The sequence below is a fragment of the Buteo buteo genome, chromosome Z (assembly GCF_964188355.1).
Source record: "Buteo buteo chromosome Z, bButBut1.hap1.1, whole genome shotgun sequence".
NCBI lineage: Eukaryota > Metazoa > Chordata > Aves > Accipitriformes > Accipitridae > Buteo > Buteo buteo.
In genome coordinates this window covers 27974157-27992259 of record NC_134204.1, presented here as the reverse complement: position 1 = coordinate 27992259, position 18103 = coordinate 27974157, and the positions used below count along the sequence as shown (strand labels likewise).

The window sequence follows — 18103 nt, the reverse complement described above, 5'->3', positions numbered from 1 at the left end:
TTCCTATTTATTCAGAAAAGAAAATGTAATGCCATTTCCCTCTCTGCCACTATAGTTCTTGGCAACCTGCTATAAACAATTTCATACATTTTTTATAACAACTGTTCAGACAGGGGAAATTTCAGTGAACACATATTATGTTTCCCCATTTTATCCTGTATAGGAAATAATATATAGCATAACTAGAAAAGAATGCTAAAGAAATCCTCACAATGACAATCTTACACTATTAAAATTGTATTGTTTATATGCTTTGTATTAGGATTTTCCCAGGCATCTTGGTTGCTTTCTGTCTGTTGTGTTCAAGCACTCCATCATGGTTTAACCCCAGCTGGCAACTAAGCACCACACAGCTGCTCACTCAATCCTGCCCCAATGGGATGGGGGAGAGAATCAGAAGAGTAAAAGTGAGAAAACTTGTGGATTGAGACAAAGACAGTTTAGTAGTGTCGTGGTTTAACCCCAGCCAGCAACTAAGCACCACACAGCTGCTCACTCACTCCCCCCCCATCCAGTGGGATGGGGGAGAAAATCAGGAAAAGAAGTAAAACTCCTGGGTTGAGATAAGAACGGTTTAATAGAACAGAAAAGAAGAAACTAATAATGATAACACTAATAAAATGACAACAGTAGTAATAAAAGGATTGGAATGTACAAATGATGTGCAGGGCAATTGCTCACCACCTGCTGACCGACACCCAGCCAGTCCCCGAGCGGCGATTCCCTGCCCCCCCCATTCCCAGTTCCTAAACTAGATGGGACGTCACATGGTATGGAATACACTGTTGGCCAGTTTGGGTCAGGTGCCCTGGCTGGGCATGAGAAGCTGAAAAATCCTTCACTATAGTCTAAACACTACTGAGCAACAAGTGAAAACATCAGAGTTATCAACATTCTTCAACATACAGAACTCAAAACATAGCACTGTACCAGCTACTGGGAAGACAGTTAACTCTATCCCAGCTGAAACCAGGACAAGTAGGTAAAGCCAAAGCCATGCACACAAGCAAAGCAAAACAAGGAATTCATTCGCCACTTCCCATCGGCAGGCAGGTGTTCAGCCATCCCCAGGAAAGCAGGGCTCCATCACCCACAACAGTAACTTGGGAAGACAAACACCATCACACCAAACATCCCCCCTTCCTTCTTCTTCCAGCCCAGCTGTATATGCTGAGCATGACATCATATGGTATGGAATATCCCTGTTGTCAGTTGGGGTCAGCTGTCCCGGCTGTGTCCCCTCCCAACTTCTTGTGCCCCCCCAGCCTGCTCACTGGTGGGGTGGGCTGAGAAGCAGAAAAGGCCTTGATGCTGGGTAAGCGCTGCTCAGCAGTAACTAAAGCATCCCTGAATTATCAACTCTGTTTCCAGCACAGATCCAAAACATAGCCCCATACTAACTTCTGTGAAGAAAATTAACCATGCCAGCCAAAACCAGCACACAACTTTAGGAGCAGGTAATCTCTGTTTGTCACAGGAACAATCTTTTTGATGTCCTCAACAGAAAAATTAAACAGTTTGGCCATCCCTCAACATGACCCTGAATGAGGCAGAGTCTTGAGGTGAGCATGCCCTACCCTTTCCTGAAAGCAAGACAGATCGTAGATACCCCCAGGCTTTTGATCAATAAAGTCATATTTTATTATAGGATCAGATAAAATAACTTAAATAGAAGCACCCAAATGCACTGCATGATGTGAACAAAGTGGAGATGCTTGGACATGAATACCATGTTTTCTTGGAGGAAGAGTGTGAGACAGAAAAATAGCAGCCTTGCCTGCTAGTCCAGCAGCTGCGAGCATTGAAGAAACACCGCAAAATTTCCTCTGGGTCCCTAGGAAACTCTTTTTCTTCAGCATCTCAGAGGATTTGAGTTAGGTCTGCTCCAGTTGGAAAAAAATCTGTATTTCCCAAGGTGCCACAGTCACCAGTTGTGCTACCAATACCCCCATCCCTGCCTCCTAGACTGTACACCCAGAGCATCTCCCACAGGAAGCTACTTTTTACCTTAGCAGATCTCCCCCCATCCTGCAGTGCCCACCTTGCTGTGAAGCTGTGGCCAGGAGGACAGAAGCAGGTGGGTTTCCTGGCTGCTGCCAAGTCACACCTTGGAAAAAAGTTCCACTTTTGTATAGAAAGCCAAGAAAACCCAATGTCCATCACAAGGACATTGGCAAAAAAAGCATCTGCAAAAAACATCAGGTGAGGAAAGAGATTCACCTACTTTGTAACTAAAGGGGTGGTATTTTCATCTGGGTGGGAAGTGGGGAGAAAGGAACTGTTTCTATCAACTCGAATGTATTTGCTGAAAATGCTAAATAGCTAATAAATCCCAACATAAAATACCGCCGGTAACAGGGAGGGTGTTTGGACTCCCGTGAGCAGGGCAAGGCAGTCCCTGTGAGAGCCTGTGCACCCAACTGTTCGAGAACCCCATTTGCAGCATTAAAGATGAAAGACATGTTTCAGCTAAACAGAAGAGGACATAGATCAGCACTGATGATGAACCCTTTTAAAGCTAACAAAACACTAGCTAACACAACACATTGGATCTTACCTTATGACATGAGTATTTTTAGGGGTTTTGCAAAGTTAACCAGAAACAGCTAGACACAGGCCTGTGGCAAACAGGGTTGCAAACAGCTAATAGCCACAAGCCATGTGAGAAAGGGGCTAAAGCTCTGCTATTCAGGTAGAGTGAGACAAAGGCAGACCCTCTACAGGCTTATTGGGCCACAGGATACAGCTCCTGGACTACATTTGACAGCAATATGTAAGCAAATGCCATCAAAAGCTTTTCACCTCCCTTCCTCCTAATGTCTGCAAGATTCACTGCTCCCCCAGTCTAACTGTATGGGCTGGGGCAACAGGTCTAGGAGACGTTTACGCAGGAAAGGGCTGAAAGAGAAAAACGGGGTTGAAGGAAAGTAAGAGCTAAGCTGGCATGGAAATGAAAGCTGGACCACTATCCTGTGTGCCCAGGGACACTCCCAACAATCCACTGACCCTCTCTCACCCAGCAGCTTCCCAAACCCTGAGCCAGGCCACTCCAGCCAACCATTCGCCTTAGGACTAAAGCTGCATTGTCTGCTTCCTTTACAGGAAACTCCAGGCTTCAAAATACTCTTCCCAGTATTTGTAAGACAAGATGTTTCTATTTTTGCAATGGAAAAGAAAGCCAACTGTCTTTAAGATAAAAAGTCCTACCTGCATCTTTCTTTTGCTCAGTCCTTCTCCATACTGGGAGGGATGCCGAGGAGCAGGATAACATTTTGAGTCTGTGTAAATACTCTGCTACCAGCAGGTCCCTAAACCTGTCTGCTCGCTATCAGCGCTCTTTAGCTAAAGAGTAACCGTCTGCCTGAAAGAACTATTGTCCTTCAACACTATATAAAACGCCAGCTCACTTGTGTTTACCTTGTGGCAAGTCCTCCCTAGTTTTTTTAGTCCTTAGAGACAAAATGTCTGCAAGTAGCATAACCCCTTCTCAAGCCAATTAACAACAGGAATGAGATGGCAAGTTACAGAATCATAGAATGGTTTGGGTTGGAAGGGACCTTAAAGATCTAGTTCCAACCCCCCTGCCGCAGGCAGGGACACCTTCCGCTAGACCAGGTTGCTCAACGCCCCATCCAAGCTGGCCTTGAACACTTCCAGGCACGAGGCTTCCACAAGTTTTCACAGCCAGTCTCGCAAAGCAGCCTGACATCTCATTGACCCGCGCAGTGCACACAGTGGCTCCAGGAAGAATGTGCGAGGAGACCCAAGGAGCCTCTGCTGTGAGTCCTGTTGCATCCTTCAACAAATCTCCTGTGCTCCAGCTTCCTGGCCTAAGGCTGGGTCTAAATATTTTTGCTCCCTCACAAACCTGTTGTTGGGATGAAATGTGATGAGATGTGTTGAAATCTCATGGAAAGAGCTGCAGATTGTAAAATCTTAGTTTGTATTTGTGACTCTGGCTTATATAAATGTATAATTGCAATGAAGTAACACAGTCAACCATAAACTTCACCTCTGAATCAGCACAGGCTCCACAAATTCCACACAGTGATTACAAAATATCTAATGAACTTCATCTGATACACAAGCCTTAAGTAATTAACTAAATGTCTGATAACATAAGAGTAGGATTAGGAGGGGTCCTGGCAAAAAATCCAGTAGCTTTGCCTCCTTCACAGCTCCCCATTGCTTCAGAGATAAAGATTATGGTTTCTAGGGTAACTAGAGACACACACACACAAAAAAGGACACATTGTGTAATTTGGTTTCCTGAGACTGTCAGAGCATTGTTGGGCCAGAAGCATAGCCTAAACATGATTATGAAAGAGATTTGTAATTTATTTAACCACTCATTTGAATTCACAGCCATGCTTTACATACATTTTTAGTTTTAAGGGTAATTCTCATATTTAAATGCACAGTTTCTAACAAATAGTGACACTTTAAAATTCACAGACCATTATTAAAGACACATAGAGGACAGATGGTCCTGTTGTGTATGTGCATATGTTACCACTGAGGGAGTTTGTACTTTGCTTCATGCCACATGCACACATAAATGTAAAGATTTGAATAAACATATAATTCTCCTATGATATTTATGTTTCTGTATGGTTTATGTGCATAAGTATACACAGATGATAGACCAGATTACCATTTCAGATCGCAGCCTTTCACACTGTGGAGGGGAGTAAAATATGCAGGTCTTACAGAGGTGTAAGGGCCAAAAATGATGATACGTCCAGCAAAGTTGGGGACTAGTGAGCCTTCAAAACAAAAGAGACTTAACTTTGTCTCATTCGGTATTTGCTAGCCGGGGCATGGGCACACATATGCGCTCCCATGTGGATACTTGAGCTGTTTCTTTGTGACAGACTCCGCTCCATTTTCTTTTTTTGGAACCAGGAGAAGACACCATGCTGCTGCTGCAAAGCCTGCAGGGCACTGCCACCTCCTACCTTCAGGCACACCAACTGTTCTTCACCTACCTGTGGGCACTCCTGCCCTCTTCTCTCCACACTTCCAAAGCTTCATGTCACAGCATCTGATGAAGTGGCACGTCTGCCTCTTCAGGACCCATCTTTTCCACTTATCAAGGTCTGGGTGACTCAGAGACAGCATTCCTTCCTCCACTTTCAACAGCATTTAGGTCACTAAAGCTGGGTCAGACAACTTCCACCCAGTTATCCAGGACCTAAACATGATGTTACGCAGATGCCCCAGCTGGGATGACAGCAACACATTAAACCACGCTCAGGAATGTTTGCAGGCACTGGAAGACAATTGTCAGCTCTGCTAAACTGTTTGAGCCCTGGCATGTTTTTGGGCCATGCAAACTTGCACTCCTCTGGAGCATTCCCAGGCAGGGGTCTGGAGCCAGACCACTCCAGCAGCCACCCCAAGCAGCTTGTCTGCAGTCACCTTGTCTTGCCAGGATGAGGGACTGCTTGAAGAGCTCATGGCCTCAAGTTGCGGCAAGGGAGATTTAGGTTAGATATTAGGAAAAATTTCTTTACTGAGAGGGTTGTCAGACATTGGAATAGGCTGCCCAGGGAAGTGGTCGAGTCACCATCCCTGGACGTATTCAAAAAGTGAGTAGATGGGGTACTCCAGAACATGGTTTAGCAGGCATGGATGATGGTTGGATTCGATGACCTTGAAGGTCTTTTCCAACCTAAATGATTCTATGATTCTATGGCCGTTTCATGACAACTGGCGTCGCTGCCAGAGACGGTTCCCAGGTATGTTCAATTTACTAGTATAGACAGAGCCTTTGAGACTTTCCCAGGTCAGGGTTGATCACCCGGGTACGCTTGATGGAGCCATACTCAATGCTAATGAGCTGATTCCTTTCTAACCATTCAAGGCATTTAGTATTCATACTTACCATGAATAGAGCCAATGCCTTGCAGGTGTCTATTTTACAGACTATTAGCTGTTTTAAATCTAAATGTAATTACTTATTTTAAATTCTTACCATAAATATCAGACTTCCAGTATTAGAAGTCCTCCACATTAAGAGCCAAGCAAAGGAGTTTGAATCCATATCCAGATAAAAGTCCTCAAACAAGTAACCTGTCACCCAAAAATTACACCAGTGAGTCACTCTACTAGCAGTGTGTTCATGCCCAGTGCTGCTGTAAGCATCCCAGGCCCAGGTGAAATCCAAATTTAAAAAAAAAAACAACAACCCAGGTTACCGTTCAGCAAAGTGCTTGCAATGAGCACTGTAACTGATTTAACTTCATCCTGTTCTGTGGGAAGGCTGATTTCTTCCAGTATCCTTCATATTTCAAGATTCTCCAAGATAAGTGTTCCACTCCCCCAACCAAGACTGATTGCAAACTCCTCACACGCAGGTTAACTGAGCAGTGCCAAGGCCTGCAAGTCAGTTAATACTGTGGCCCTAACTCTTTTGGGCAAATAAACACCCTGAAGGAACCTGTAACTTTCAGGGGGCAGCTGTAGTAATTTTAATAGAGGTAGATTAGAAGATTTCAGAAAAATTAATTCTTGCAGAAAGTACTACTTCCTGCTACTGCCTTGCCTTTCTCTCTCTCCCTGCCAAACAAGCACTTAAAATTTCATTTCCAGGGCTGGGAACTCAGGTGCTCAGTTACACAAGTTATGCTGTACAGGCTAGTGATGGCAACTGAAGCATCACCATCCCCACTGCACAGTGTTGTGACCTCTGGACGCCTCTTTCTCTTTTACTTTCTCCTTCAGAGCTGTATAGGAAGAGGGATGAGACGGTAGGTAGTGAAACAAGCCAAGCAAGCCAGAAAGGCCCTGTTCCTTTGCTCCAAAGCAATGGATGCACGCTTAAGGAAAATCCTCTTCTAGGCAGGACAGCAGGTCAGTACTTAGCAGAGCTGAGCAACTGAACCTCCACAGCGTATGCATGAATGCCCCTGCATGACGTTATTTTAGACCTGGACAGTAGTCAGCAATACCTTAAGGGCAGAGAGGTGCTAAGCCAATATAGAAAATCAATAGCTTTTAAAAACAAAACAAAACAAAACCCCACCCAAAACCCCAAACCCACCACCCTGTATACACATAAAAATGTAAGTAAGCTTAGAAGATCAAAGAGTTTGGCTGTATTTGTGCATTATATAGAACTGGAATGTTTTACACACAGCCAGCATTTTTTGCCTTGAGAATAATTGGGAAGGATTCGAGATGCCTAATTGCGCTTCCAAGTCATATCAGGCACTAGCTAAACTGTACTGCAAGCACCAACAAACTTGCATTTCCTGTTCTTAAATGTTTTAACTGCTGAACTATGAGATAGAGATCATAGTAACAGCAGCAGAACAGAACAAAGGGAAGGGAAGTGCAACTGAAACAGAAGCTTAAACCAAAGCAGTAAACTGCATGTTGTTGATGTGCTTTTATTAAGAGGACATGAAAAGAACATTATAAGGGATTCAAAGCATGAGGGTGAGGAGGGAGAGGAGGAAGACAAAACACTTAAAATAAATGTTCCATGGAGAGAACATCTCTAATAATTTATTGACCTTCAGTTTCACATTGTGAAAAAAAAAAAAAGCAAGTTTTACAAAACCTTAAGATGTAGTAGCAAACAAAAAGACACAACATAGACAATTTTACTTCTTCACTTGCACAGTTTTCTTTTAGCACATGAACCACATCTTCAATAGCCAGGAAAGGGAAGATTATTCTGCTCTAATCACTCTTATTCAGACAGGTGTCAGATCTAGAGAAAAGGGGCTGCACAATTATACCAGAAGAGGAAGGCTGTCCTTTGTTATATGTTTCTACAGCAACCAGCCTGCAAAATAAGAGGAACCTTCCTGTCTCATGCCAGGGTTTTTGTGTGCACTCCGCTGTGAACTGCATTTGTTTCAAAGTGTGGAGTGTTTTGCAGGACTGGAATGGTCAAGTAGCTAGCCAGGATTCCCACATCAATTCAAAGAGCAATAGCCTAGCACATTCCCTGCAGAGCCAGAGGCCCACCCTGACTTCAGCTTCCTTCAGCCTACACACAGGAATTAATCGACGACTTGAAAGCAGACCACAACTTTGGAAACAGCTGCAGAAAATTCATCCCACTTTCGGAAGCTGCATGGTGCTACGAAACAGATTTCATAAGCTAAGTAGTTAGATGCACTGCAGCTTCACATCTGGACTCTAATCAGCTTGACGGAGAAAACAGGTCTCAAACCTATATGCCCTTATTCAAACAAGGGAGCCCCTGGGGACCCGGTTCTTCGCTTCCTTGTACCTCGTACAGTCACTAGTGCCTGGGGAGAGGACATGCAAAGCACAGGAAGTCTGATTTTATGGCTCCCTTTACACTCCTGGGAGTGATCCACAAGATGAAAGGCAACAGCAATTCAAGGCTGTTTGCTTCAACAGTGCGACATGTGCAAGTACAGGGATACAGAAAGGAGACCTACCCTATCTAAGATGTTTTCCTATTGCTTAAAAGCCATCTAAGAGAAAAGAACCAATGCTGGGGGTAGGGAAGGAGGGGTGCTGTGGGTTTAAACATTTTTTTAATCTATCATTTCAAGAAATCAGTTTAACCACAGGAACTGTAACTGCTCACAACTAGCTGGGCCTCACCCTTTAAAAAAATGCTAATATCTTTGCTAATTAATCAATGTTGTCTCAGTATTCACAGAACTCCAAATACCCTGTTTCTGAAATGTAAGGGTCTACTCCAAACAGCAAGTCAAATGTAAGGCAGCACAGAGAAACTTCCAGTGACCAGCGTAAACACTTTCAGATGACAAAGCTTTCACAAATACAGCTACATCACTGTCACAGAGAAAGGCAAGCATCACCAATGTGACTATTTTTGTTTTGCATGCACCCATGCAGCTGTTTACTTACACCGCAGCACACACCAACCATGTTACTGAATGTGCCAGTTAAGTTGGGCTCCAGAAACATTTAGGAAAAAACACAATACTATACACACTTCGTGACAGGATCTGGCAAAGAAAGCACCTGTGAAACATAAGCTTCTGAAATCCAGAAGAAAAAGAGTAGCTTCATCTCTGTCTCAAGACCAGACTGATAAGAAACAAGTTTATTTAAAAATCAAAGTTTGGTTTCTCAGGATTGTATCTGACGCTTCTGAGCAACCAAGTGTTTAAAGACACACCTGGCCAAGGAAAATAAAAGGCAGCAGAGTTTGAGGGCTATTTTTAAGATTAAGAGGTTTAGTTTTCTATCCCCATAAAAATTTTGCTAGAGCACTTGGGTCTTTGACACCTGGCGACTCAGATGATCATCTGAAATCCAGGTGCATGAGGCAATCCAGTCAGTGCAAAATCGCCGCTCTTCTTTTTTCTTTTCTTTCTTTTTTTTTTTTTTTTTTTCCTTAAGACTTCATCACTAACCTATCTTGAGGTTTTTGTTTTTATTTTTGAATCACCATACTCCACTCATTCAGGTCAATGTGGCTATATTGTAGGTACCCCTCCTCCAACCCAATAAATAAATAAATAACTTTGGACAATGACTTCATCTGGGCTTGGTGTCCGGAAGCTCTTCCACAGTATTTGCGTTGCAATCAGGAAGCTGCACAAAGAAAGAGCTGTGAGAGATTTTGGCTATTTCCAGATTAGAAATTGAAAGGCATGACCAACAAATGAAATGTAGCAAGGACACCATCTACAAGACACACCACATGCAACCTGGGGAGCTGGTGGCCTGAGAAAGTGACCTCCATGGCTTCTTCCTTTAGTACGTGTGTAATTTAAGCTCCTGCCTTATAATCCTTCCATTTCCAACTGGGAAACCACCCCTCCCTTCCACCTCCAACTGTTACCCAACAGTTTTCTTTCTTTGTGCAGCAAAGCAAGTCAGCGATCACAAAATGTGCAAAACATACAACAATTCACACAAGCCCTTGCAACTTGAAGACAATCGCAGGCATTGTTTCAGCATGCAAGCACTGAACAATAAATAACTATATCTACAAGTAACATAACAGGAATGGGACAGTTTGAATTACTTATAAATACAGGGAGGAAAGGGAACAAAGAGCATTTGGGGAATGTCATTTTCGTTCCCCACTGTTGCAAAAACATTTCACCACTGGTCTGCTCCTTATCAAGCGGAAGGTCACTCACTGCACATGGGACAATGCAACGCATGATCTAAGAGATGCTGTAGGCACTGCCCACAGACAAGCACGTTCCGGTTAGCAGACTTCAGCAGCAACACTGCTGTATCTTCATTCACAGCGGCATCTCGCTGCTTCAGACCTGGACTGCTTCCCCTGCAGCTGGCGCTGGGACTTCAAACCACCACAAAGAGAGGTGACAACCATTTCAAATTTCACATACAAACAGCAGAGTCCACAGAAATCGAGTGCTGTGTACTGCACAGCTCAGAGAAGTTCTGTCTCTTTTTTTTCTTCTTGGAAGGACTGATTAATATTGGCATTAATCCACAATTACTAGCAGAAGGACCAGATCACAGGTTCGTCCATTCATATTTAACCATGTGCTGAAGCACTGAAGACAGTTTTTTCCCTCCCATTCCTTCATGTCTAGGTTAGATAATTTACAAGGTGCAGATGATTTTCTTCAAATGCAAGAGACACTGAACGATTTTTTCTTCATTAAAATCTTTCTCCAGATCTGAGGTTCCAATTCTCTTCTCCAAAAAAGGAGTAAACTAAAAGGGGGGGGGGGGGGGGGAAGAGAGAGAAAAGACTTAAAGGGTTTATCTAAGACAATATACCATCAGGTTTTTGTTAGATGTCAAAGAAAATCTAGAAGTTAGGCTTAGGATACAATCCAGTTGATGGACTTCCCTGCCCTCCCCCCGCCCCACAATGTGCCTATGCAATAGCCAACTACTGATAAATAAACCAGCCAAGAACATAATTATTTAGGGTCAGATTCTGCCTTTATTATTCTTTTAGCCTTGCACTGCAAACCACCCTACTGATGCCAGAAAGGCTGTTTAATTTTTTGGCTATAAGTTCAGTCATTTGAAACCTCAATCAAACTGGCCCAATACAGTTCAACATGATGGGCTCTGCATCCTGCATACTTCAACATTTCTATGTTCCCCCCAAATTTTAAAGGTTTGTACATTTGTTTTAAGCGAACATGATCTTGTGCAACTTCTCTTCCACAAGAGCCCACATGAGCACTTAGTGCAAAGAGTTTTTTCTGTCCCCAGGCCAAAGCAAACCTGGCTGGAGTAAGGCAGAAGGGGAGGTGAAGGTGTCTCACCCCAATGCCTCCATTCACCATGAAGAATTCTGAATTGAATTTATTCACAATATAGAAAGGGACATATAATCCTCCTACTTAAAACATATCTACTATTCATTACAGCAGAAGTCTGCCTCATTTCTTTTCACACAGCAATGCACCATGCATCAATAATTCCATCCTAGAGTCCTTTATAAAAAATTGATTAATTATTCAAGAAGACATTCAGCCTTTGGATGCTGAGATTGTGCTTTGCTTTTTCACTGTGAAGCTGTATTGAAGTGCCAGCTTCCAAACCACCATCAGCTCACAGTCATTTCTGACAGCACTGCTAGAATTTTAGGAGGCAAATCCTACATCATTACAATGCAAAGGAGCTCCAGTGAACTCACAGTTCATCTGAACATACCACATCTCTCAAGCTGTGATATCTAAGAACAACAGGGAACACTCACAGGAAACACCACAGCCTACATAACAGCCCAGAGCGTCAAGCCTCTTTGCAACTGTGGGCTTGAAACACACTGTCATCATTATGTCTAAAAAAAGGTCTCTGCACTTAGTGTTGATTAGTCTTTTCTAGACATTCTTCAGCATAGCATGCTCTTCTTCCCACTGAAACAGACTATCAACGCTGATGCCAAAACAATGTTCCCTATCATGGGACAAACTTTAAAAAAAAAAATTATAAGCAATTCCAAAATGGGGGGGGGAATCCCCAACCTACTCAAAAGCCCCAAGTTTGAGGAACAAGACAAAGCAGCAGACTGAAATCTTCCTAAAAGCTGTCAGGCTGGGGCCACACAGCACCATGAAAACAGAGGGTAATCAGAAGTAATTTCCGTTTTGTCCCTCCCACCCACTGACAAAGCAGCAGGAGTCAGCAGAAAAAAAAAACCCAACAAACTACTTGCTGGATGAGCATACAGCATTGGCGAGAGTTCTGTCTACGGCTGCGTTGAGCCAGTTATCTTGTGTGTTAGTTAAGCCAGTTACCTTGTGTGTTAGTAAAGCTAAAATAATAGCTTTCAATAAGATACTGCAAAACAAAGGAAAGCTTTTTGCACCGTTATATTCTGAGGACTCTTTTTCAAAATAAAACACTCCCCCTCACGTACTGTAAACTTCAGAACAAGTAAGTCAGTCTCAGAAGAATAAGTCAGTATTTTTCTTGGCACAGACCTGAGTCCGGGCATTCAATACTTCTGCTTTGATAACACTGAGAACTGCTGAAAGTCAGTAATAATGGAAATTAACTGAAGACATCAAGACGTTGGTCCCAGCTAGGAAGGAAGCCCCCGCGCAGAAGTCTGGGCTTCCATTTGCTGGCTGTTGGGGGTTACTCCTAAGCACCCAGGATCTAGTAAGTCTCAAGGGTTTGCCCTGCTTTCGCAAGAGAAAGTTTGGGAAAAATGAAGCAAGGAGAGAAGAGAGGGCAGTGTCTTCAAGACAGCCACCCACCTGGGACAAGAGCAGCTGACGGCACAACACAGCGCAGTTTGACACTAGATTTCCACGTTGACCTCCTGCTTTGCATGGGCCCAACCTTGCATTCTTTACTCAACCAAAGCTCCCAGTCAGCTGAAAGACAGCTACAAGATGAATCCTCAGTGTACCACAGAGAAAGGAATTTCACAACTACCCTACATTTCTATATATATACTTCTATCTACACTGCTTCAGAGACATTTGGGTTTCGTGTTTACTGCAAGAGTCAGGCAAATGTCTCCAGCTGCAAAAAAAAAAAAGATCTGTCCAAACAGAAGAACCTAGGGAAGTCTTCATACACAAGCTGCTCTTCCCATTTTCTGGAGAACCTCCATCAGTCTGGACTTCTAGGTAACTTAGATGTAAATGCAGAGCTTGTTTAATTACTGCAACTGTATTTATTTGCCTTGTTCCTTCTAACCTGCTTGCCTTCATGGTTACACTATACACTGTTCAAATCCAAAAAGAAATTACCCCTCACAGGGAATGGATTATTTAGGATTAAGCATGCCACTATATTTGTTTGGTTCGCTGGTGGTAACTGTGATTCTGTACTAAAGTCTCAAGGGGGGAGTGGGGAAAAAGAACACCACAACATTAAGGGGAGTCTACCAGATTTGTTGCAAAATACACAGATTAATAGTTCTGGAAAACGTCAGTGACTTATTTCAAGTGGTGTTACTCTAGAAAAGATAAAAATAAGGAAAAAAATAATAATAGCTGAAGTAACAGTTAGTAGTTAGCATGAAAAAACAGATTTGAAGAATATTAGCAATATGTGTAGGTACCTAGATTTTTTAGTGTTTTTTTTTCATTAACCTTTTCTCCTCTCCTCCCAAAAATGAGAAATTCAGAACAACCAAACAAGCAAGGCCAAATTCAGACTTGCTTGTGAGAAGATACAATGCTGAAGTTGCATCTAGTAAGAGCTTGGCCCATTATATATAATTAAATTGTTTTGGAACAGTGTGTGCTATAGACTGGTAATTATTTCAGCCAGCAATATTAATTATATGTCATCCTGACACTATATCTCCTCCAACATATATGACCATAACTATTTTGAAAAATCTGCATTTTAAAGTATATCAATGGAGCAAATGCAACCTTAGCCCATGCAGGTGCCACAATGCTGTCTAGGTGGGATGGAAAATTAGGCCTGAAGTGCCTGTGAAACACTTTTCATAAGGCAGCAAGTTTCCCCATAGGCTGTCTGCATGGAGAAGCATGCTGTCTGCCCAGAAATTCAAGTGAATTCACTATCAGGCTTCAGATCAGAATTTACAGTATCTTTTGGGGCACTGTTACTGGATATAGAGAGTGACCTAGCCTCTGTCACCAGGAAAAGGGCACTAAACCATTGTTTAGCATTCATTTAGTATTTAAACGCAGAGCAGGATTCAATTTCCAAAAGATTATCTGCATTTCCCCACAAGTTGAAAATGTTGGTTTTGTTCAGTCCTTTACATCTAAATCATATAAGAAAAGTCCCTGTAAAGAGAAGTGGGTGCAAGATACGCGACAAACTACTTCCAGCATCTGGCTTTGTCACAGACATGGTGCCTGGCTTACAACAACCTGTGAATGTACGTGTCTCAGTTGCTCCAGCTGTAAAATTGGATTGAATATACTCACCCTCCTCAGAGCTGCTGCTGAAAAGCTTTGTGAAAAGCATTATTACAGTGGAATTCAAAGGTGTTATTTCTTACCTGATAATTTGTAATTGCAACAGACACACAATTATGAGGGGAGGTGCTTCCATGTGCTGACAAAAGCCGTTGGAATTAATGAATAGGGCACAGTTGTTATGCTGTTCCATACATCTAACGTGGGATCATAGCAGTCCAATGTTTTGCACCTCTGAATGCCAAAGTAGCCTCCAACGACATACAATTTGTTTCCAGATGCCACTGCATGGCAGCTCATTCGCTTAGCCGTCACATCTCCCACCTTAGTCCACTGGTATGCTTCACTGTTGAATTTATAAGCAGAGCACGCAGAGAATTCGGTATCTCCACCCATAATAAAAATCTGGTTACCCAGAACAGCTGCAGCTGTGTAGCGCCAGGGCTGAGGGCAGGTGGCTGGTACTGTCCATCTGTTTTCACACTGATCATAGCACTGAACTTTGGGCAGCTTGTCATGGCTAACACTGGTACCTCCGAAAGCAAACAGCTTAAGCTTTGCGCTTACTACAGCTGCATTGCTTACTCCCTCTCGCAGCGGGGCAACCATGGTCCATTTGTTGGTCACGGGGTCGTATTGTTCTACTTGCTTTAAGGATACTGAAGGGGAAGCTGGAAGGCAACCAGTTGCTGCGGTGTGTCCTCCTACTACATACAAACAGTGCTTAAGCTCAGCAGAACCATGCCCAAACCTAGCCACCAGCATGGGAGCAGCCTTCGACCACTCCTCGTGAAGGGTGTCATACACCCACACGTCTTTGGAGACTCCGTTTTCTGACCCTCGCCCCCCAGTGATATACACTTTGCAGCCTATGGCACAAGCACTGAACTCTTTCCGTGGACTTGGTATGTCAGCCTTTGGAATGATCTCCTTTGCCTTTTGGTCCACCAGGTACAGCTTGTCACACATAAAGGTTTGGCCACCCAGAAGAAAAAGCGAATGGCCAGTTTTACGGGGTCTGGCACACAAACTAGTGACCACTCCATCATTCTGTAAGATCTTTAACTTGCATCGTATCGATTCTTCTACAATCTCTTTGCTCTTCCTTTGCTTGGTGATAAGTTCTTCCATGGCCACATTCTCCATAAGGTATATGGCTGGCAAAAGGGCCAGTCTCACCGTCTGCAATAGCTCAGGCAGGTAACAGTGACGCTTACTCAGGTCATAGCTGACCCAATTGATAGCTGATTCATACACCAGCCTTTCATCTTCGGTTTCTAACTCTTCACTGGAAAGGAGCTGCACTACCATGTCTTTTGGCAGCTGGAGAAAGTCTTCGCTTTTACTGATACTCTGGAAGTTGCTAAGGCACATCCTCCAAGAGAGTTCATACAGCTTGGTGCACTGGTGAGCATCCGACAGCAGCAGCATGCCAAGACAGTTGGTGGGATGAAGGTTTTTCTCCAGAAATTCTGCACAAGCATCCCGAATGTCCTGAAACTCCAGCATGTCACCAGCCTCCAGCAGTGACTCGGCATTCTCCTCGTTGATGATAACCCTGGAGGAATACGCATAGTCCAGAAGAAGCTCCAAGACTTCTGGGTGAATCGAATTATGAAAGTTGACTTCACTGTCCTGGCTCTCTTTCAATCCTCCACTGAACATTGCTTCAAAATAGCGGCTACAAGCAGCTAGAACGGCTCTGTGGCAGGGGAATGACCTGTTCCCAGCATGCAGAAGTACATCTGTAAAGAGACGTTGCTGACGCAGAAGGTTCAGGTGAGTAAGGACACTATCAGCATAGGATGACTTGTGGAACAAGTATATGTTTATGGAGCCACTACTGGCCCTAGATTTGCGATTTTCATGCATGCTGACTGACATTTTCTTTCACACCTATAAACAAAGGAAAAAATGAATAAGATCAATGAGACAGTTAAATTCATTATTGTTTTTACATATCAAAAAGTGTATCTATTATTCACTATAAAACAGGGAAAAAAAGCCTTAATTTATTAGGTGAGTGGACAGCGAATTGCATCTACCTTTGGCATGTGTTGGGGTTTTTTTTTTTTGGTAAGATGAGTTTCATAAATGACATACTCTAAATTTGTTGCCCAAGAGCAGGTTTGTCTTGGGAAACCTGATCTCCAACTTTCATAGCAATACAGTACGCAAGTAAGTCAGAGGGGAAAGAAAAGGAACCAGGACTGATTTTCTCACCATTCCCCAACCTAGACCAGCTGATTCATTACATACGTACACATGCACATGCTTGAAACATTCTCCTGTACTGAATCATAGCAGGAAGAGCTACCAGACAGAATACTTAAGGAATGTCAAAAGCTGCACGGGGAACAAAAACCTACTAATCCCATTAGGAAGCTTTCCTTTGGTATAATGATTCCATATGCAACAGCAGAGAATGAAAAAAGAGAACTTTATAATAAAAGCCTAGCAACGATCATAAATTTAGACTTGCGAAATCATAAAAAAAAATGACGAGTGAATTTTAGAGATTACATCTTGAACTCTGCTGGCAGCCACCTGCTATAGTGATGCAGCATATACATGGGCAGAGTCAGCAGAAAAATGTGTTTTGATTATCAGCTAAAGTCACCAAGGCATCATCGCCTCTGAAGCTACCTTGAAAGTCAGGTATTCAGAGCACAAGCCATCGGTTCATTCTGAGGTTTGGAAGAGGCATAAAACAAAAGACATATCCTATCCTACCCTACCCTATTCCTAACAAACACAATGCTGTTCGGTCCCTCTTTGGAGGTGAACATTACTGTTACCTGCCATGATATGCAGGTCTATGTATGATTACAGCAGCAAGTTTTCAGATTTAATTAAGAGTCAAGCCAAAACAGTATGGAGTATAGGGAAACAGAGGAATAGTGGCAGCCATAGAAAGCTAATGGCCATAAGCCACAGTGCAAATAATAGGAGACAAAGCATACAGAGCCCAGTGCAATCTGTGGCTGTGACCACTACTGTAATAATCTTGCTTCTCTCTCCCCAAAATGCAGAGGAAGCTTGGAGAAAGATGAGAACCAAACTTCCCTAATTACTATGATATTCACATGCCCAGAGTCCCTTTTACTGCACCTTCAAATAAGGAACAGGGCAAAAGCATACCTGGGAAGTGCCCGATGCTCAAAGTCAGAGCATGACCTGGGGCCAGTTGTGGAGGTTTTTAATGTGGATATACTTCCCTCTCCCACAGACTCAAACATTTTCATATTCCTGAGCATGTTTAAGCAGTACAGAACTGTACAACTCTATTCCCACATTTCACGCTTCAAGATGACAAAAGAGCTTTACAAGCCTCAAAAAAAGCATTTTTTTAACAAATACATGTCTTTTTCTAGATTCACATGACCAGAACCTTCAACAAAATCAAAACCATATACAAATAATTTGGGCAGCGGTCTCCATTTCAGAACAAGGGATCTGTGTATAGGGAATATGCAACACCTGCAGATTAACTGCAGCATAGCCAGTACCATCCTCCTTGCTAGCTGTGCTAACATACAGAATAATTGATTTGTCACATCCAACAGCAAGTTTGTGATACACCTTTCCCTTCAGTCACAGCAAAAAAGCCCCTCAAACCAACATCAATTAAGGAACAAAGAGACACCTTACTGTAGAACTACCATAGCCCATTTCCTTTAATCTGAAACATGACTTCGTGATGAAACTTAACCAGGATTGAAAAGAACAAGCAACACGGCTCAATATACAGTGCTTAATTCAAAATCCTCCAAAACAGAGAG

General features: G+C 43.0%; 1 protein-coding gene across 2 annotated transcripts in view; it reads right to left on the bottom strand.

Annotated features, from left to right (window-relative positions):
* Positions 1 to 9315: 9315 nt before the first annotated feature.
* Positions 9316 to 18103, bottom strand: part of ENC1 (ectodermal-neural cortex 1) — a 39240-nt gene continuing 30452 nt past the window's right edge. For both annotated transcript variants that reach the window (XM_075019909.1, XM_075019907.1), the window contains 2 exons: positions 14405 to 16217; positions 9316 to 10659 (listed from right to left, as the gene is read on the bottom strand). In XM_075019909.1, coding sequence (XP_074876010.1) covers positions 14436 to 16205 — 1770 coding nt within the window. In that variant the 5' untranslated portion in view covers positions 16206 to 16217 and the 3' untranslated portion in view covers positions 9316 to 10659; positions 14405 to 14435. The remainder of the gene's footprint in view (positions 10660 to 14404; positions 16218 to 18103) is intronic.